Source organism: Equus przewalskii, chromosome 6 (assembly GCF_037783145.1).
Source record: "Equus przewalskii isolate Varuska chromosome 6, EquPr2, whole genome shotgun sequence".
Lineage (NCBI taxonomy): Eukaryota > Metazoa > Chordata > Mammalia > Perissodactyla > Equidae > Equus > Equus przewalskii.
Genome location: NC_091836.1, coordinates 49986941 through 50008272, shown reverse-complemented (window position 1 = coordinate 50008272; position 21332 = coordinate 49986941). Strand labels below are relative to the sequence as shown.

Here is a 21332-nt window from a genome sequence, read left to right as displayed (position 1 = left end):
CCAAGTGGTTAAGTTCGCGCACGACTGTGGGAGTTTGTTATGGCAGCCCACAGAGAATAACATAAGGGGAAATATCTCTTGTTCTGGAGTAAATGAAGGAATGACAGAACAGGACTATGATCACTTTGCAACTCCTAGAGAAATAATGGATAATGACCGCTATAACAACATCAGGTGAAAAGCTGAGGGGGCTTTATAAGAGATGGGTCAGGCCAGAGCTCCTGAGCCCAGGCACCAAGCTTGACACCATATAGAGACAGCTGTGCCTGCTGGCGGGTGCAACGCGAGGCCCACGGCACAGCTCAAAGGACTCTAGAAAACAGAAGCCCCACAGCTGGTCAAGCCTCGGGCCCTAACTGCCAGTCTGCAGGAGACTGCGCTGGAAGGTGTAAAACACGACAGGGGTGTAAACGGCAAAACACAGAATCTGGAAACTGCACAGATGAGCCGGTTCCTTCCACAAGCTGCAAGGGGAGAAAAGCAAAACTATAGATGAGACACTGAGGACAAACACCAGCCGAACTCATAGGCCTCATGTGGGCGTGGATTCAAACAAATAAACTGAACAAAAACAGACAATGGGGACAAGTAGGGAAATATGAACACAGACTAGATCTTGACACACTAGCTGTGTTATGATGATGGTCTTATGATATTTAAAAAGAAAGCCCTGGGGCCAGCCCGGTGGTGCAGTGGTTACGTTCACACATTCCGCTTCTCGACAGCCTGGGGTTTGCCTGTTTGGATCCCAGGTGCAGACATGGCACTGCTTGGCAAGCCATGCTGTGGTAGGCATCCCACATATAAAGTGGAGGAAGATGGGCACGGATGTTAGCTCAGGGCCAGGCTTCCTCAGCAAAAAGAGGAGGATTGGCAGTAGTTAGCTCAGGGCTAATCTTCCTCAAAAAAAAAAAAAAAAGTCCTTTCCTTTTACAGGTAACCCTACAAGTATTCCAGTAATATGTCTGGGATTTGCTTAACATCATCCAGGGTGAGGGAGGCTGAGGAGAATGGGGGGCTCGACAGACACAGGCTTGGCCACAAGTAGATAGGTGAAGGCTGACGACGAGACCGTAAGTGTCTGCACCCTGTTCTGCCTACTTTTGAGTGGTTTGAATGTTTCCGTGATAGTTAAAAAAATCGCTTTGCAAACAAGGGCTTACCTTTTCATCCTCATCTTTCTCATCAGAAACCTGTGGTTTTACTCTCTCGGGTTCTTTTTCTTCAGGCCTCCGTTTGGCAGCTCTGTGGGGTACACAAATGTATGCCAAATATCAGCTCGGAAAAAACGAGCTATGCTGCCAACTCAAACGAGAAATGAACGCCTCCCTACAGAAAAGAAAAATGTTCGGAACAGACCTGGGGAACAGATCCTTTCTTCCCACCCCAAGAAGAAAGCCCCCTTGTCCCGGTGGCTCTAAAGGCACGCTGCTGACTCGCAATCCCAAAACGAGGCCTTCACATGCCCCACGTGACCTCAGACGTGGGGCCTGAGGGGCTGGGAGCTAAGGGACACAGGGGACCGTGCAGTGACAGGAGTGTGGCCAAGGTGGCCGAGGGTAAGGGTAAGATGGGGCCCAGTTGGAGTTCTAATCCATCCCTGCCCGAACTGACCCAGCCTTCCAATGGCACCAGCCACTCCCTGTACACCTGTGTCGTCACAGGTTTCTAGAACAGTCATTTCGGCAATTAAAATCACCCAAAGCATAGCACAAAAGCACAGGCGTTTTAACCACTTACAGATCTTTGGGCTGACTTCTGTGCCTCTTTTCATCCTGGGACGGGGAAGTGCGGGTGGAGAAATAAAGGGGGAGAGATTAGTTTCTGAGAAAGCGCAGGACCCAACAGCAAGGTCTCAGGTAACGATCGCGGCTGTGGAAGCGAAGAACAGAAATCTGGGCAGATCTACAGGGCAGGGACGAGGCTTCAAATTTTTAACTCGGCTCCCTACCGCTACAAACAAGAGGTGACAAACTGCTTCTGTAGAGGGCCAGAAAACATTTTTGGATTTGCAAGCCACGTGGTCTGTGTCACAGCTAAAGTCGGCATTGTCGCACAAAAGCAGCCAGAGACAACACGGAAATGAAGAGGCATGGCTGTGTTCCAATAAAACTTTATTTACAAAAGCAGGCGGAGGGCCAGATTTGGCCTGTGGGCCGTAGTCTGCCAATCCCTGTGCCAGGATAGCCCAGCTTAAAAGGGAATATTCCAGCCATTTCGCTTATGTCAGCCAAAATGCCTATCGGGTCAGGCGTGAAGATGTCAGACAGGCATTGGGGTAGCAAGGAGGGGGCCTCAAACTTAAGACTCTAGGATGAGAAAGGAGAAAACAGAAGCAGGAATTTCCAACTCAATCACCAACACTTGTTATAGATGGACGATCTAGAACCTTCTGAGCCTGTGTGTAAAAAATACCTTCCTGATAAACTTGTTTAGCTCATCTTCATAAGCAACAAATCTATGAATGGATTTATTAAAACAGGAGAGCTAATGATATTAGAAAAGGTCCAAAGTTTGATCCTTCCATCCCTTTCTACCGTGACACAAAAGTGCTGGCTGTGTGACCCCAAACTCCCGCGGGTTTCTGCGTGAGGAGAGTGGGTGGTCTGAGACCACCACTGAGCTCTCTCTAGACCTGAAGGATCCAGGCAAGTGCTGACAGTAAGGGAACCAGCATCTGGACAGAAGAGGCGAAAGACAGTAAGACATCAGAGAAGGCTAGAGGCGACCCCAAAGGGTCACCTGCCATAGGCGTCCATTCTCTTCCTATCACCAACCAGGTTGGAAGTGAGGTGAGAACGCTCAGGACCCAGCAAGTCTGTGGCCCTGGTTCCCGTCTCAAGACCTCAGGCAGGAAGCCACTGAGAGCATCCTGGGATGACCCTGTCCCGCCTTCCTAGTCAGACAGGGACCAATCTGCTTAAAGAGCCCGACACTCTTGTGCTGCAGCCCCCAGCAGACGAGTCCCCTCCCCCAGGGCTCAGGACAGCCTGCAGATAACCTTGTCGTCCTGTACTTTCGCAGAGGACTGTCCACGGCCCAGTGTTTAACGCTATGGGTTTAAACGTGTTCACTTTGCTCAAGTGGGGAGGCCGGCGGGGGCAGGGGTGCGAGACTAGAACTTGGGAGACTGACGAAGCTGACACACAGGGCTGGGCTGACACACGCCAGGCCTCAGGGGAGAAGGTTCAAGAGAAGCTGGTTCCACACACATCTTAGTCAAGGCCCCCACAGGCCTGCTCCGCCGTTACGGATAAAGACGCTGAACGCTCACCGTGTGACAGGCACTGACATGCAGTGACAACCACCAACCACCACCCCCGCCCCAGGGGGATTAGGTAACTTGCCCAGAGTCACCCCATGGGGACGGGAGGCCAGACTGGAACCCAGAGCCCCGCCCCGCCCCGCTTCTCCCAACCAAATGGGGACACGAGAACAGAGTCAAGGAACAAAGATTCAGTCTTTACTCTCTCTTCTCCGCCTTCATCCACCTCGGCCTGCGCCCCCGGCCTGGCTTCTCTGTCCGGCTCCTCCTTAGGCTTCTGTTTAGGGGTCCTGTCGCACAAAACAAGGCACACACCCCAGTCAGCTCAGGGAGCCCGCACCATCTCAAGCGGCCTCAGGGAGGCCTTCCAGTCACCTCCCCAGAGTCAGAGCATGGAGTGCATGTCCTGTCTGAAGCACAGGTCTTCACTGGGGAAACCCAAAGGCATTTACTGCTCCAGAAACGCCATCAACGCTTCCTACGAACGTTGATGAGATGCCGGTGGTTTAAAACAAAAAACAGACAACGGGACTCCGCTGAATCTCTGTAACCTGCTGGGAACCCTGCCTGCGGTGGAGGCTGGCGAGGGCCTGGCCCTGTGTGGGCTCGGGAGCGCTGGTCTGATGTGGGGTCAGCATCAGCGACCGTGGACAGCCGCACGCACGTACAGGGCCAGGGCCCTGGCACCCAGGACGGGTGTTCGCCCACCCGCCTCAGGCCCAGTCAACATTTGCTTCAGCCAGTTGATGTCAGAGTTGAGAAAGTGCCTTTCACTTCTGTGCTCACGCTCTGCCACTGCCATGAGAGCATGCCCAGGCGGGCCGAGTCACGGGGCAGAATCGGGTCAGCCCTGTGGTCCCCCACAAGCCTGGGCAAGATCAGCTGATAGCCACTGAGCTGCAGACTCGTGAGCTTGATAAATGCTGGCTGTCTTGAGCCACTAAGCTTTGGGGCTGTTTGTTAGACAGCATTTTCACAGCTATGGGTAACAAAGCTGCTCATTCAATACCCTTTAGCCACTGCCTGACAAACCGGTTGCTGGATGACCACCACCGAGGAAGAGCCTGGGGTCAAGGCTGACCTCTGAGCCTTCACTGTGGCGGTCTGCCCTTCCACAAACGGAATTCACTCACACACTCCACGTACAATTAGTGTACCTAATGGTCTGGGCAGTCCATTATTCTCACCAGAACACTTATTTTAGCAATTAGGTTTCACAATATAAAGAATAAGGCATGTTAACTATACTTACGGTTCTTTGGTTTGACTTCTGACTCTCTTTTCTTCCTAAGTGAGGGAAAAAAGACGGTTAATTTTTCCCCATTTGGTCCTGATCTTTCTACTAAAGTGTTCTACGAAATGAAATATCTAAACTGATCCTGCAATCTAGTCGGTGGGAGTGGAAACTGTCTACCTTCAAGACAGCACATTTTTTGTGCATGGGGTAAACAGGCAGGAAATTAAGCTCTTAGAGGACGGATCCAGCAGTTTAAGTATTTTCTCTATAAATCTCTCTATTACCTGTCATGGTAAGTGGTGACAACCTCATAGATAATAACTTTCTATCAGAAGTCGGAATCTACAGGGGCCGGCCCCGTGGTGTGGTGGTTGGGTCGAGCGTGCTCTACTTCGGAGGCCCGGGTTCAGACCCTGGGTGTGGACCTATACCACTTGTCAGACCATGCTGTGGTGGTGCCCCACGTACAAAACAGAGGAAGACTGGCACAGATGTTGGCTTGGGGTTGATCTTCCTCAAGCAAAAAAAAGAGGAAGATTGGCAACAGATGTTACTGAGAGCAAATCTTCCTCACCAAAAAAAAAAAAAAAAAAAAGTAGGAATCTATAATAAAAGGAATGAAGTAGGATAACTCAATCTGAACAAGAGCTCCATCTCAAACACGAACAATGCCTCATGTTGAGCCTGAGCTTAAAAAGCTACACACACCTCCCCAGAGGACCGCTCCAAGCGAATTCCACCTCAGATTCAACACGTTTTGTAAAGAGGCCACAAAGGTCAGTGATGACAAGAAAAGAAATGCACTGCAGACCTTCCCACCATGAGAAGAGATCCTGGGAGCCTGACCGCAGGCACGGGATCACCATCTTGCCCAAAGCTCGTTCTCTGGAGGGTGGCTGAGCTGGCCCCACCAGAACTGCCCGTTAAAAGCACACCTGTCCTGCCGGGAACGGCTGTCTAATTTGAACTAGTATCAGGGCAGGGAAGGTGTCAATTAAAGACTCGAGTTAAGTACCAAATGGTGCAGGAATTATCACACATCTTAGCTGACCCCCATTCAGGCAGAACAACGGGCCCTCGGCCCTTAACAGGCTCCCAGGGACGGCACGCGTCGTCCACTCGAGTTTGTAAGAAACTTCTAATCAACGTCTCACCACGAAAGAAAACCCAAACGGGACCTGATACTGCTCCTCCACCTGCGACGGCCCAGGGCTGGCCCTTTGTGCCAGGGGGCAGTGCTGTCTAATGGCGAAGCCTCCGGGAGTGGACCCCGTTCCGTCTCGCACTCCATCTCCAAAGGGACTGGGGGTACATTCGTACTGCACAGAAATTTCTGACTTTACAAAGGAGCTGGAGGTCTGGGACAGAACTGGTCTGGTCTCAAAGCTAAGAAGGCAGCTTTATATCCCACTGATACTCCAGCATTTCAGCACCTCATGCGTTTGAAAATGAGATGTTCACAGAAACCTCATGAGCAAGAGGCAGGCAGGCAGGGCACGGACTGAAGCTCTGTGACTGGCTGATGAAGGAGCAAAGGTCCCCTGACCCCCAGGCCCGCCACGGATGGACTTTCCATCGCCACGGCCCTGTGACCCACCTTCCACGTAGAGGACCACCAGATAAATGAGTTTGAAAAGTGTTTTAGCCAAAGTCAAGGTCATTTTGATCATGAGGGAAAGTCATTCTGTTCCTGCACGCTCCCCACCCCGACCCCCTTCCTAGAACTAATCAGGGGCTCTAGGAGACTAAGGGAGAGGTGACCAAGTCGGGGGTGAGCAGGCCTTACTCTGTCCTCTCTTTCTTCCTCCTCTTCCGTGTGTGTTCCCGGTCTTACTCTGTCCGGTTCTTCTGCTGGGAGCGGTCTAGCAACTCTGTCAAGCGAAAGAACACACACCCAGGGTGACTCTCACACACTCCTTCCTGCAAACTCTTCAGAAGGTCCTCCCTCCCACCCCAGAAAGCAACCTCCACCTCAGGAGCCCTGAAAGGCACATCCTTAACACTTAATACAACCTTAGATCGGGCTCTGATAACAACCGCCAGGTGCCCTCAACACATTCTTTGCAAGAATTTCCCCTGAACCAAAACGCTAATAATCTGACCTTAGACTCAGCATCCTTAAGCTAGCTATGGTCGCCATGGCAACTCACTCTGAAGTTCTCCCTTTTAAAAACTTTCAGAAAAATCATTTCAGTAATCAAGATTCCACACTGCACAGAACAGAAAGGTGTATGAATTATTCTTACGGTTCTCTGGATGTAACTCGACGTCTCTTTTCCTCCTGTGTGGAGACAAGGGAGGAAGAGAAAGACAAGAATGTTCATTTCGAAAGAAGATCAAAACCAAAGCATGAGACAAAGCATTAAATAAACATATGTGATCTGGTTGAAAACGGGGGTGGGGTCTGGGTGTGGAGGAGAAGACCCGGGCAACGGTCAGTGTGGCACTGATGTCCCTCCACCCTCAAAATGAAGGGGGTCCAGGTGGTGACCCAGTGGGTGTCGACATCCAAAACTGTCTAGTGATATGACACGAAAGAATCAAAGGTCTTCCACCCCATGGCAGGAATTCCGTACTATGAGAAAAAGCCAGTCATTAGGGATCCACATCAGGAAGTGACGACAACAAGCTAAATGGGGCACCAGCTCTTCTCGGATGAACGCCCACGTTCACTAGTTCCCTAAGGTCACGCCGCCTGCCCACTCCAGGAGGCCCGCATCCATACATTTAAAAGGGATAAAGCTAGGGTGGTGCGGAGGCACATATGTGTCTCGTCTGACATGGAGGTTACAAGAAGCCACCGCCTACACATGCCTATCTACATGCACACGTGGAAACTGGCAAAACCTGAATAAAGTCTGTGGACCGTGCCAACGGCAGTTTCCTGATTTTGTTACTGTGTCGCAGCTTTGTGAGATGTCACCCCCGGGGAGGTGGGTAAGGTACGCACTATATTATATGGAATATACATACAGAAAGATCTGAATGTGTGCGGATATACAGCAATTCTGCGTCCAGCCTGCCTTGGGACCTGAGCTTCATCAGCTCTTCTCTGGGCCTCCTGCAGATTTCAGACTTGCCAGCCTCATAAGCGCATGAGGCAGTTACTTAAAATTAACCTCATCTATACAGACATCTATTGGTTCCATTTCCCTGGAGAAGCCTGGCCGATATAGATTTATACTGAAACTACACTAATACACACACACATATGTAATCGGAAACAACACAGAAGGAACTGGTACATGCTTGCCTCTAGAAAGGCAAAGTGGAGGTTTGGGGGAAGAGGGAGGGAGAGCCTTTTGCCCTATTTGAAAGTTTTACCAAATGCATGTAATACCTGTTTTTAAAACACAGTAAATTCTCACAGGTTTAAACGGACTGGAGTCGGATTCTCCATATTACCACTGATTCGACCGACACCATCTGCCCACACTGGGCTGGCGCCCTGAGTCTTGCTCTAGCCTCTTGGAATCAAGTGTTTTTACAAGTGTTCATCCCTGAAGCCCCCGAGGGCCCCCACAAGCTGCCAGTGACAGGGCTTCCTGCTGGGGACACAGGGCTCAGTGCTTCTCTTTAGAAGCCAGCTGAAAGGCTGTGTAAGGCCTCCAAAAGGTTTGCGTGCAAGGACAGCTAGAAAACTGGTGCATTTCTTTTCTCCTTATTTATTATTTGTGTCTCTGTTCTGCTTTTTTGCTGAGTGGTTACCATGAGGTTCGTATGCAAAATCTTGTGGATAAGACAGTCCCATTTACGAAGGTCTCTCATTTCCTTAGACTAAACCGATTCAGTTCCCTTTCTCTTCCCCTCCTAAGTTGTTTCTGTCACATCTTGTTCCATCTTGTGTTGTGAGTTTGCAGTTAAAATGACAAGATTATCTTTGTTTTTGGTGTTTTCCTTCCCATATCTCTAATGCTATGCTCCAGTAATTGCTCACCTGCTCAGGGGTACAGCAGCAATTTTCTGATTCTGTCTACCTATTTATCTCCTTACTCCATGCTTTGTAACCCCCTTTTTTTTCTCCCCTCAGGTATGAGGCCTTCTTGAGGATTTCTTGCAAGGGCGGGGGGGGGGGTCTCATGGCTACGAACTCCCTTAGCTTATGTTTGTCTGGGAGAGTTTTTATTTCTCCATCATATCTGAAGGATATTTTCACTCGATAGAGTATCCTTGGCTGAAAGTTTTTGTCCTTCAAAGATTTGAATATGTCATTCCACTCTCTCCTAGCCTATAAGGTTCCTGCAGAGAAATCCACTGAAAGCCTGATGGGGGTTCCTCTGTAGGTTATTTTCTTCTGCCTTGCTGCCCCGAGTATTCTTTCTTTGTCATTCACTTTTGTCAGTGTCACTACTACATGCCTTGCAGTAGGTCTTTTTACATTGACACATTTAGGAGATCTGGTTAAAACTGGTGCGTTTGTAAAAACCGGAGTAGTTGATATTCTAAGGGCTGCTTGTTTTTACCTGCAATGCTTTTTCCTAGAGGCAAGGGATGTGGCCATGTGACTTGGACAACCTGTGCCTCAATTTCCCACTTGAGTGGGTAGTCTGACTAAACCTAACTACAGCTATCTGAATAAAGACATCAACAGTCATGTCCAGTTTCCAAGAATAAAGTGATATGAGAATTAGTGTGTCCTCCAACAGGACGTCAAGCCGATTCAGTGATCCTGGCAGCCCAGTGACCCGAGAGGCAGGGACCTGCCGGCCCTCGGGTCTAAGCGTGATGTAGCTCGTCCTGCCCTGGGTCCAGGATACGTTCTAACTCCGTCTCATCCCTTCAAGTCCCTTTAGACAGGCCAAGCGTGAAGCCGCGACTATCAGCGGGCTTACCAAAGTGAGGGAAGCGAAGCAACCTGAGAACGCCAGCCCTACCTGGTCTTTCTCCTCATCCACAGAATTGTCCGCTTTCGCCCTCTCCAGCTCTTCCTCGGGTTTCCGTTTGGCAGGGCTGTGACACACGGTAAAGCCAACCGTTAGCTCGGCCAGTCCCCAAACCCCCAGCGGACGCGAAAGGACTCACACTCGTCCCTGCCAAAAGCACCCTCTCGAGGACAGACGCAGGGCTGGACGCCCTCTTCCCATGGAGGACAAGCCCTCATTGCCAGGATGGGGAAAGAGCCTTCCAGCTCAGTTTCTTTGAGTGACAGGTTTAGAATATCACCCTTTTACGAACCCTAAGAAATTGGACCTAGATGTTGAGCGACAGTTGCTGGTATCACTAAGAGACATCACATGCCTCTGATGGAAGGTTACAGAACCATCTATGAATAACTCTCAAAAAAAAAAAAAGCTCATCAAGCCTCTAGACCCCACTACCAGGTTACAGGAAACGGGAGACAAGGAAACGCGTCTACCACAAGGATGCAGTCAGCCAGAGCTAGAAACTCTACTGGAGAATTGACCCAGTTTCTTCAAATAAATGGCAGGAAAAGAAAAAGGAATCTATAACCGGAAAGCCTTAAGGAACAAATCAGCCAAACATAGTTTATTTCCTACACGTGGGGAAATGCAAAGACTTCCATATTTGAAAGTAAGGAATTATTACTTTATAAGGCATGAAAATAGTGTGATAGTTATGCTGTTTTTTTAAAGACTGCTAAATGTTAACAATTATAGCAAAATACGAATAATAAAGTTGTCAAAGAGAGAAAGAGACCTCCTCATCTAGAAATGTACTGAAATGTTTATGGATAAGATGCATGGCTGGGATTTGTTTCAAAGTAATCCAGTTGGGGGTCATATGGAGTTGTGACTCATTTGGAATAATCCAGTTGGAGGACACAGGGTATAGACGAAGTGATGGCCAGGGGCCGTTAACTGCTGACACCCAGTGATGGGTACTTAGGGGCTCATGTTACTATCCTTGCTACTTTCGTGTATATTTCAAGTTTCCTTTACAACAAGAGTAAAAACAGATGAGGTTTTCAGAAATACTGTTCATGAATGTCTAACGAACAAAACTGCAAGATGAAAACTATGCCATGTGGAAGGCGGAATTGCTAAATTACATCCTACTAATTCCACACGTTTTACCGAAAACAGCTGGCCCGTAGAAAAGGCGGCTGGCACTGCTTTACATACTGACCCCCGTGCGAAATGAGACGTGATGGTGGTCTGCCTGGTTGTTTGCCTTGTAATCCTGGGGCTAGACGAGACTTCGGCTGTTTAAAGAAAAAGGAAACAAGAAAAAAAGCCACTATGAATTAAAAAGTTCACAGCGAAGGTGCGGCTCTCCAGCATTACCGAGCCAGTGCAGAGAACCAGCTTCCGAGAACTAAACCTCTTCCCTTCCTCGTCTAACCAAGAACCATCTTCATCACTCAGCACCTGCCAGTGCTGGGCCATTCTACATGAGCTCTTATTGAGGGGCCAACCCCTGACCCAGACAAGGGAACAGAACCACCCCAATATCAATCGTCAAAAGCTGAAGTGGCCAAGAATCGGACGGGAGCTCAAGTCCATGCTCTTTTGTTTTTAAAGATTCCAGAAGAGTCACTTTGACTACAAACTAGGAAGGAGTCTAAGCATAAGTGTTGAGGGGGCCGGCCCGGTGGCACAGCGGTTAAGTGTGCACATTCCGCTTCGGCGGCCTGGGGTTCACTGGTTCAGATCCCGGGTGTGGACATGGCACTGCTTGGCAAGCCATGCTGTGGTAGGCGTCCCACATATAAAGTGGAGGTAGATGGGCACGGATGTTAGCTCAGGGCCAGTCTTCCTCAGCAAAAAGAAGAGGATTGGCAGCAGGTGTTAGCTCAGGGCTAATCTCCCTCAAAAAAAAAAAGCGTTGAGCTTAAATAGGCATGTAACTTAGATGTAAGTAATAAGTATTAATAACTCCTGTCATATCTTATAAATTGAGCCACGTTTTGGAATCGAATGTTCCATACTTGGTCACAGACAAAATTTAGCAAAGAGCACATCGAAGCTAGCTAGGAAGTATGCAGCACTTTCTGGTTGGGAACGTCCACAAGAAACAAACCAGGAGGCGCTGCCCGGGGACCTACGGCCCCGAGTCCGACAGCCCCCGACGCAGTCCCGGCCCCCCATCAAAGTAAAGCAAGACAAGGGCGCTTACCCTTCGGCTCGCCATCCCCCCTGCTCCTCCGGGGCGTGCCAAGTTTGGAAACAAGTTTAGGGGACTTGTTTTCCTCTGCCATTGACACTCGGCGGTCCTCACCCCTTGCCTGGCTCCCGTTGCCTAGACAGCCATTCACTTCCCGGCTGAAAGCAGGCGCTCCGTTCTCCGAGGACAAATCTTTATTTAAAAGGGATGTGACTTTAGCCAGGTAGCCCTCCTACAGCGGGAAAGGATAATTTCAGTAGCAGTGAATGTCAACCAGTGGCAGCGACAGAATCAGCGGACACACGCGCTTCCTTTTAACGCTATCAAGTAACGGGAGAGCGGGGGTCCTTCTGTCCCGCCCCGGGCACAGCTACGGCACCCGGGGGGGACGTTTTCTAGATGCTGGGATGCAGCAAACTGACTCACCTCTGATAATTCTTCTTTGTGTAATTTGGTTTCCAAGTCACATAACTGATTCTTGATTTCTGTTTGCAGAAATTCATGCAAGAGATTCAATTTCTCCTTCACGCACTCCTAAGGGAGGGATAAAGGTTCAGACGGCCCCAAATTCCCAAGCTATCAATTAATGGACTAATACACGAGTAATTAAGCTGACTGGTCACGTAACAACGACTGAGTGGCAGGCGATGCTGACTTGGCCAAGAAAAACAATATACACAAGACACACTTCTGATGTTTCCATTAAGATCACATCACACTGGCTCCAGGGCGGTGACAAGTGGCAAGATTAGAGGTGAGACAGACAGTTAACGGTATATTAGAACACCACCGTGCTTCTGAAAACTGATCAGGACAAATGACAGTTCAGAACTGACGGTTTGGAACCCAGACTGGGCAACTTGTCGATGAGTTACCAGGAGTCAACTAATATTATTAGCAGCATGTTAACGCAACACATTAAATAAGGATATCCAAATTATCCTGAAAACTTGACGGAAAAAAAGCCGACGCCACTTAAACTTCTGAGCCACAAAGCATCTACCAAGTAGCCACATTTTGTCATAAAGAATTTTTTAAGGTGGGGATTACCTTTTCTGTTAAACTGTCTCTTTCCAAATCTTTGAGCCTGGGGGAAAAAGAACAGGGAGAAAGAAAAACACTCGTTAAGCAACTTTGTTTACTGTAAGAATTTATAGCAGTTTTAAAGAACTTCGGAAGTAAATTCAACATATATGAGTGCTGCGAAAAAAATACAGTGGCTTTTTCCTCCCCCCGCCCCCCCCAGGTCTAGAATGCCCACTGTAATGCCTACACATTAAGGAGCCACTGGTGATCTAAATGAAGTCCCTTTTCTGGAGACAGTTTTTCTGATGATGGTGAGAGATGACAGAGGAGCGCTCTAACAATATCTACTATTTGAAAAGGCCCTAGGGAAGAAGCAGCAGGTCACGCAGTGGGGGTCTTTCCCAAGTTAAGACCTACAGGTGGTCTTCCTCCAGTCAGATCTGCCGAGAGCCGGTAAGAAGGCACAGCCTCGCATGGCCAGGGCTAGAAGGAAGGGACCAGGGCCCCAGGATGCTGAGGGGAACAGGTGATGCTCCCAAAGGCCAGGCGGGGGGATGGCACTATTCTACTGAGGAATGCACAAAATGGGGGGTCAAAGCACATGACGCAGCAGGGGCTGCCCCCACGCAGGGGACACGGATGGAGTTAGAAAAGTTGGCTGGCGCCTCCTCCAGGAATCCATCCTTCAGAATGTTTGTACCTAATCGTTCAGAAGCGCAGAAGTGTCAAGAGTTGGGCTGGAAAATCATGGTCTGATTTGATTACTGAAGACCAGTGTCTTGCCTCTTTCGGGGGAAGGGAGAAAAGAGAATCAAGGAACGAGACTAGAAGGCACAGAGACAAGGAGGTGAGGGAGAGGCTGGTGCTCCCAGCCTGGGTGCTGACCGTGGGCAGCGGGTGAGGACAGGGCTGACCAGCCGGGCGAGCGGCTATCAGGGAGCAGGAGCGCCCTGCACAGGGACCGGGCCCACCATCTGGGAACCCTCCCACCCAGCACCCACAGACTAGGAACTCAGTTATCACTAGCCCAAAGGACGCGGACAGCTCTTCTCAGCTGGCCCCTCCACAGGGCGAGTGTAAGCAGCAAAGCCAGGAATGCGAGGCTTCGCTGGACCAAGGCCAGTCAGTGGCCGCTCCGAGTGTGTGTGGACCCCACTCCTAGCTTCGATCACCACCCATATCCATGGGCACCGGCTGCATGCCAGGCCCTGCTCCAGGCAACAGGGTGACTGGACACAGGCACAGTGAGGCAGGGGCCTCCGGACTCAGGGGTCAGCAAAGGGCTTTCTGGAGAAGAGATGCTCAGCAGACTGCGGATGCAATGGCAGCACATACTGCAGATTATAGAGTTATAACTTGGACTCAAGAAGATTCTGAATCAAGCTTTCCAGAAGCACAGGGAGCCCCTTCCAGGCAACAGTCCTTCTCCCCTCGAAGTAACCTGGGTCCTGGGAGAGCCTTCAACGGGCACAGCATCAAACCCGGTGCTCACAGCGAGGGGCGCGGGTGCTGCTGTGTGCGGGACCCTCACATCCGACCGTCAGTCCCTTGCTCACAAAACCAGGGTAGCTCACAGCTCCCACCCTGACCAGCTGGACAGCCCCTTGATCCAAGGGGACCTCAGGTGTTAAGGACAACGCTCAATGGACTGACGTCCATCAAGGTGCCCCTTTCACAATGCTGATAACTCCTACATGTGGGCACAACCGAGATCTGAGGGTCTGAACTCTTTCCATCTTTCCTACGAACTGGCATATTCTACCAGGCAGAGAGAAATAAAGAAGTCTTCAGAATACCTACAAGGTCCTGCCCCGTGAAGACCGGATTTAACCCACTTGGCCCCAAAGTGGAGGGTCGGAGCCCAGGGCTGGCGTGGCGGGAAGGAGGCTAGTCAGCGGTGGGCCCCTCCTCCCTGGCGCCCGGGCCCTCACTGGCAAGTCGGTCCCTTCCCAGTAAAACTGATGAGCCCACCTGACATCTGCTTTACGTTCACAGCCAGGACCACAAATGCACATGCAGGACCAGGGAGAGCAGCCACCAGAGAATGGCAATGACGTTAGGAAAGAGAGAAACCTTAGCTCCCTGCCAGCCCAGCAGCCCACGATTCATTCCATCTGCTTCCCTCCGATGGTGGTCTTACAAGGGACGTACATGTCAACAGCTGTGAAGGACTAATGCAAATACAGTTCAAACCTGAGGGCTTCCGAAAAGCAAGGGCATAGCGGCATCAGGAAGGAGGGGTCCAGAGGAGTGGCGAGCTCGGTGGCAAGTGACAGAGGGTGCTGCCCGGACAGAAGCAGCACAGCGGGCGAGCCGGCTCAGGGTTCACCCAAGAGACTCACAGGAGTTGGGCTGACAAGGTGGGAAAGGCAGTTCCAGAGAGAGGCTGGGGGCCCGTGTGAGGGAGGTCAGGAACACCACACTCAAAATCCCGGATTTGGTTCCAGAGTTACCAATTGACTGAGGACGTCATGGGGGAGGTGGGAGCCAAGATCAGAGAGCTGTGCTTTAGGAAAATTAATCTGGGAGAAATACAGAATGTAGATTAGACAGAGTAACATAATATTCTGTCATCTCTCCCTGCCACCGTAAACTAGAAAGGCGGGTCTGAACTGTGGTTTAGCAGCAGGCGTGGAGACCTCGCGAGAAGTCGCCAGGCTCCGTTAACTCTGCCTCTCGAGACCGGCTGCAGGGTGGCTGGGGTAGGGCCGTCTGAGATGGTATCAGTGGGAGGCAGGATGATGGACCCCCCAGACCTGTGATTGTTCCCTTACATGGAAAAAGGGACTTTGCAGATGCGTCTAAGCTTATAGCCCTTGAGATGGGGGGGGGGGGCGGGGGCACCCTGCCTTATTCAGGTGGGCCCAATCGAATCACTTAAACCCTTAAGAGCAGAGAACTTTCCAGCTGCATTTCAAGAGATGAGTCAAGAGAGCTACGATGTGAGGACTGGCGGTAGAGATGGAGGAAGGGGGCAGAGACCGAGCGACGCTATCACCTCCAGACGCCAGGAATGGCCCTCCGCTTAGAGCCAGCAAGAGAAGAGGGACCTCAGTCTTACCATAAGGCAATGAATTCTGCCAACAACCCGAAAGAGCAGGAAACACGTGTCCCCCCCGCCCCAAGCTGCCAGAAAGGAATGCAGCCACCGACACCGATTTGAATCCAGTGAGACCCATACCCGAGCTCTGACCTACAGAAGTGTAGGATAATCAACATGCATTGTTTTACTTGAGCCACTAAGACTGCGGTAACTTGTGTGGCAATAATTGAAAGCAAACCCAGTATCAGAAACTCAGAACTTTGTGCTGGGGAGAAAGGCGAGTACGTGGGCCATGAGTTTTAGGAGCAATGTTTGAGTGAACAGTAGCTATCTAGATGGCTACCCAGCAGCTCGAAATCAGAAGTGGCTCTCCAGGGGCCAGCCCAGTGGTACAGCAGTTAAGTGCGCATGCTCCGCTTCAGCGGCCTGGGGTTCGCCGGTTCGGATCCTGGGTGCGGACATGGCACTGCTTGGCATGCCATATTGTGGTGGGCATCCCGTGTATAAAGTAGAGGAAGATGGGCACAGATGTTAGCTCAGGGCCAGCCTTCCTCAGCAAAAAGAGAAGGATTGGTGGGGCTGGCCCCGTGGCCGAGTGGTTAAGTTCGCACGCTCCACTGCAGGTGGCCCAGTGTTTCGTTGGTTCGAATCCTGGGCGCGGACATGACACGGCTCATCAAACCACGCTGAGGCGGCGTCCCACATACCACAACTAGAAGGACCCACAACGAAGAATATACAACTATGTACCGGGGGGGGGGGGGGGGGCTTTGGGGAGAAAAAAGGAAAAAATAAAATCTTTAAAAAAAAAAAAAAGAGAAGGATTGGCAGATGTTAGCTCAGGGCTAATCTTCCCCCCCACCAAAAAAAGTGGCTCTCCAGTGAGATGTCACACAGCTCTTTCCAGCTGGTACCCCAACTGCTCCAAGTAGAAGTCCTGGACTTCTAGAAGAGATAAGAATCCAAGGACAAAAGAAGCAGGGTGGGTGGGAGGGATCAGGAAAGAAAGAGGCTCCCTTGTAGTACACAGCATCGGAAAAGCCAAGGATACAAAGAACTAAGCAGCAAGATGCGAGAGATGAAAGAGAAAGCCACGTGGACCCTCAAGAGAAGGATGCCTCACCAAGAGTAGGACTGGAGAGCAGGCACACAAGCGAAGGTGGCAGCAGAAAGAGCAGGTGTAGGCGATTCTGCAAGAAGCCAGGCAAAGAGGAAGGCTGGATTGATAAGGAGGCATAGACCGCATTTCTACACGGCATGCAGCGCTACGTTACATCTGCCTCAGCACCCACTCCGCATGTCGGGACTTTAAATGACGCTCCTCTATGGAAATGAAATACACAGCCGACCACGCGACACGCAGTCCAGCGGCTGCTTTCCCACGCTTCCACCTATCAGCGCGGCTCATCTCCCTGACGCCCCGGTGGAGCAGGCACCTCCACCCCATCCTACAGAGAAAGCACCAAGAGCTTGGACAACTGGGCCCCACAGCTGGCAAGCGGGAGGGCGGGACTTGAACCCCAGGAGTCTAGACCTCCAGCATCCTGCAGCAGGGGGGATCTAGAACAGCTAAGTAGGTTTTGCCCTATTCAACAGCACTTGCTCAGGAGAAGCCATGGAACAAGTTAAAAACTTCAAGAGCCAGCTTCATCTAATCACAGAATGACCAGCAGATAAGAAAGCTGTGGTTGGGGTCGGCCCCATGGCTGAGCGGTTAAGTTCACACACTCTACTTTGGCGGCCTGGGGTTCACCAGTTCAGATCCTGAGCGCGGACCTACACACCCGCTCATCAAGCCACGTTGTGGCGGTATCCCACACACAACTAGAAGGACTGACAAGTGGGATATACAACTATGTACTGCGGCTTTGGGGAGGAAAAGAAAAGGAAGATTCGCAACAGATGTTAGCTCAGAGCCACTCTTAAAAAAAAGAAAGAAAGCGAGCTGTCATAATTACAAAGGCTAATCAGAGTGGCACAAAGGAAGTTGCTAGAATCAGTGCATAAATCCAGGCTTCGTCAGAGGGGAAAGGCTAGCACACAAGCAGGAGTCTACTGTACAGCAAGCGGCAGATACAACGAATGAGGCACAAATCTTCACCAACTCCGGGTGCGAAGGCAGCAGGCGGGGTGCCTGACCGATCTCAACACCCTTCTCACTGCAGGGAGAGGGGAGTGTCCTTCTGAGCTCGGCTTTACGGATGAGTGGACAGTAGTCAGCTTGGAGAAGGGGTAGAAGGAACCCAGCCTCACACTGGTCGCTCTGCATGGTCTCAGGCCTCTGGAACCTAAAAGGCCTGCGTGGCTTCTGAGAAGAGCACAGGACTGAGTCAGGCAAGTGGATGGGGATTCCACACTCTGTGTGAGAGAATCAGTTTCCACTTACAGAAAGCAGACCTCAAGGACAGTAGGAGGACAAGTGGAAGACCTGCTTTTCTGTACAAATGATGGTGGCTTAGACGAAGTGAGAAAAAATCAAGTGGAAAAATGTGGCTTGTCCTCCAAGGCCTGATTTTTAGAAGACTTAGGTATGCAACACTTCTAAAATGCAGCCAAAGACTTAAAAATCCAAATGTTAAATACTTTCTAATGGGCCAGCCCCAGTGGCCTAGTGGTTAAGTCCGGCACGCTTCTCTTTGACAGCCCGGGTTCAATTCCTGGGCACAGACCTACACCACTCGTCTGTGGGTAGCCATGCTGTGGCAGCGACTCCCATAAAAAAAGAGGAAGATTGGCAGCGGATGTTAGCTCAGGTGAATCTTCCTCAGCAAAAAAAAAAAAAAAATTCTAGTATCATTTTATCTTTAACAGAACTATACTCAAGTTCTAAAAGAAGCTGCCATATAAACACAAGTTAGCAGAAGTGACGGAAATGCATAAATGAGGATCAGGCCTCAGTTTTGTTTCTAGAATTCTCTATTAGACTTAGGTACCTCATATTACAGATTCCACTTCTCTAATTTTTGTAGATCCAGAAGAGTTATAGCTCCGTTACAAATCTAACTTTAAGTGAGCGGCGAATGCCATGTTTGTGTGTGTATTTTGTATGCTGAAACTCAGGATGTAAGAAAAGCTATTGAGGGTCACATAAGCGGACAATTTCAAGGTCCACCACGCCGTGTAAAGTGGAAATCCACAACTCCACACCCAGGTAGGCAATTCTAGCTCAAAGTCACATGGAGCCTGACAGTGGGGACAGAGTGCTCCCCATCCGAGCAGAGAAGGCTGCACCCCGGCCTTTCTGTACTGGGTCTAACATGAAGCAGGGGACTTTCGTGATTCCGTTTCCATGTTCACTCATGTTCTGTCTCGGAGGGACACAGACAGGGATTCTTCGGTGGGACACACCCCCTCTGGCTGTGGTTAAGTGGCTGGGACCTCAAACACCGGGCAGGGAGATCCAAACACGCAGAGACACCCCCTCCACCTCCGAGACCCCCAAACGGAACCAGCCTGGCGCGGCCACGCGAAAGAAGCATGGGGAAATGGCCAAGCCGGGGTCCCCAGGCCGGCTGGCGGGTCAGGCTTGCTCCAGGTTCCTGTGATCAGCGTTGCAAGCGAAGGGTGCAGCTTTCCAGGACTGAAATGGGTGCCCTTCGGGGACAGAAGCCGGGGCCCAGGGGTCCGGCCGCCGCCCCCTGGGCACAGCATGGCGGGGACCGGCCTCGACGTCATCCGCTGCCCCAGATCCCGCCGAAACACACACACTGGGGTGCGGCCAGGGCTCCCGGGCGCCGACCTCCCAGGACGGACCGTGCAGCCTGCACGCCGCCCGGGCCCCAGCCCAGCGTGCCTCCCCGCAGGCTGAGCTGATGGCGGGAGCCCCCCCGAGGAAGAGGGGCTCGCAGACCTGAGCCGGCCGCGCCCGGGCCCCGACCGGCGACGTCTGTCCCTGCAGGCCGCCATGGGGACGCGCTGCGCGGGGGTCCCCGAAACCCCCCGGGGACCCGGCCGGCCCGACCCCCCAGCGGGCCGGGCACCGGAAGTGGAGGCCGAAGTGCTCGGGCCGAGGGGTGTCCCGAGACCGCGGGCTGCCCACTTCCTGTGCGACCAGGCTGGCGGCGGGAGCCGGGCCGGCGGCTGCTCCGGGGAGGGGACCCCCGAGGCGACCACAAAGCCTGCTCTACGTTGAGGACAGACGAGACCCCAAGTTTCTAGGCACCAGGGAGCCGTAAGGGGCCTTGGCCCATTTTGGCGCCAAACGGCCGGGGACGCGCGCGACCGGAAGTGCCACCCTGCCCGCGCCAACTGCCGCCGCGCGCCGCGCCATGCCGCGCATGCGCGCCCGTCTGTCAGCGCCGGCCACGGGCTCTCCGGAGGGGAAGCGAGCCCCCCCACCCCCAGCGCCGTGCCACCCCCCCGAGTTCGCGGCCCCCCGCGGCACCTACCGCCTGCGGACATCGTCGGGCAGTGAGAAGGCCCGGGAGGCCAGCGCGGGCACCCGGGCTGGGGCGGTGCGGGCAGGCATCTTGGAAACTGCAGCAGAGGCGGCGGCAGCACGGGCAGCCCTGGCTTTTCGCGCGCGCGGAAACCGACGGGGAGGGGCGGCGAGCGGAGGCGGCGCGTACCACCCCGGCCTGGGCGTGGGGGAAGGCGGGACGTACCATGCGGAGAGAGGCCGTACCATGTGCGGGCCGACGGAGCGGACTGGGCCGTGCGCAGCGTCTGCGCATGCGCGAGGCGGGCGCGCACCCCCGCGCGGAGCAGTGGGCTCGTCCAAGCTCCGCCGGTTGCTGAGAGCCTTGCCCGAGACATTCATTCATTCATTCTTTCCAGCAGGCTGGGGCTAAAACAGGGAGCGTTCCCACGGGACTCCAGCCTGTGGGCTTTTGAGTGAAAATCGTCACTGCCAATTCCACCTCCACCTCTTTGCTCACTTTAACGACCTTGGGCGGGTCATTTGGACCCAGCCTCAGTTTCCTCCTCTGTAAAAAGGGGCTAATACTGCCTACTCCAGAAAATCTGGACGCTGCTCCAAGGGTCTCACCGTGTGGGGAGGCCCGGACCACTTCCACATCCTGTGTGTTTAAAAAAGCACCAGAACTTGGGGAAAGGATAGTCTCTTGAACAAATGACGTGGGGAAAACAGAATATCTACATGCAAAAGAGTGAATCTGGACCCTTACGTTACGCCATATACAAAAACTCAAAATGGGTTCAAGACCTAAATGTAAGACCTGAAATTACAGACCTCCTAGAAGGAGACGTGGAAAAGCTTCACAACATTCCATCTGGCAGTCATTTCTTGGATATGACACCAAAAGCACAGGCAACAAAAGCTAAAACAGACAAATGTGACTACAAACTAAGTCTTCTGCACAGCAGCAAAGGAAGCAATTGAAGTGGAAAGATAACCTATAGAAGGGGGAAAAATATTTGCAAACCATGTATCTGATAAGGGGTTAATATCCAGAATATATGGAGAACTCCTACAACTCAACAAAAAGGCAAATAGCCTGATTTTTAAAATGGGCAAATAATTTGCATAGACAGTTCCCCAAAGAAGATACACAAATGGCCAACGAGCATATGAAAAGATGTTCAGCATAACTAATCATCTGGGAAATGCAAATCCAAACCACAATGAGCTATCTGTTCACGCCTATTATAATGGCTACTATCAAAAAAACAAAATAAGTGTTGGCAAGAATTGGTGATTAGGACCCACGTGCGCTGTTGCGGATATAAAATGGTGC

The 21332-nt window shown here is 51.6% G+C and overlaps 1 protein-coding gene across 9 annotated transcripts in view; it reads right to left on the bottom strand.

Moving 5' to 3' along the window:
* Nucleotides 1–20307, bottom strand: part of DNMT1 (DNA methyltransferase 1) — a 40946-nt gene extending 20639 nt beyond the window's left edge. The window contains exons 1-12 of one of the 9 annotated variants that reach the window (XM_070623685.1): nt 20025–20307; nt 12618–12654; nt 11994–12101; nt 11580–11799; nt 10590–10665; nt 9377–9452; nt 6749–6783; nt 6289–6373; nt 4518–4552; nt 3468–3555; nt 1741–1775; nt 1164–1245 (exon numbers count right to left, since the gene is read on the bottom strand). In XM_070623685.1, the coding sequence (XP_070479786.1) occupies nt 1164–1245; nt 1741–1775; nt 3468–3555; nt 4518–4552; nt 6289–6373; nt 6749–6783; nt 9377–9452; nt 10590–10665; nt 11580–11799; nt 11994–12101; nt 12618–12654; nt 20025–20263 (1116 nt within the window). In that variant the 5' untranslated portion in view covers nt 20264–20307. Of the gene's footprint in view, nt 1–1163; nt 1246–1740; nt 1776–3467; nt 3556–4517; nt 4553–6288; nt 6374–6748; nt 6784–9376; nt 9453–10589; nt 10666–11579; nt 11800–11993; nt 12102–12195; nt 12399–12617; nt 12655–20024 lie in introns of those variants that run through there. The other 8 variants (XM_070623684.1, XM_070623690.1, XM_070623689.1 and 5 more) reach the window with 8 other exon arrangements.
* Between the last annotated feature and the right edge of the window lie 1025 nt (nt 20308–21332).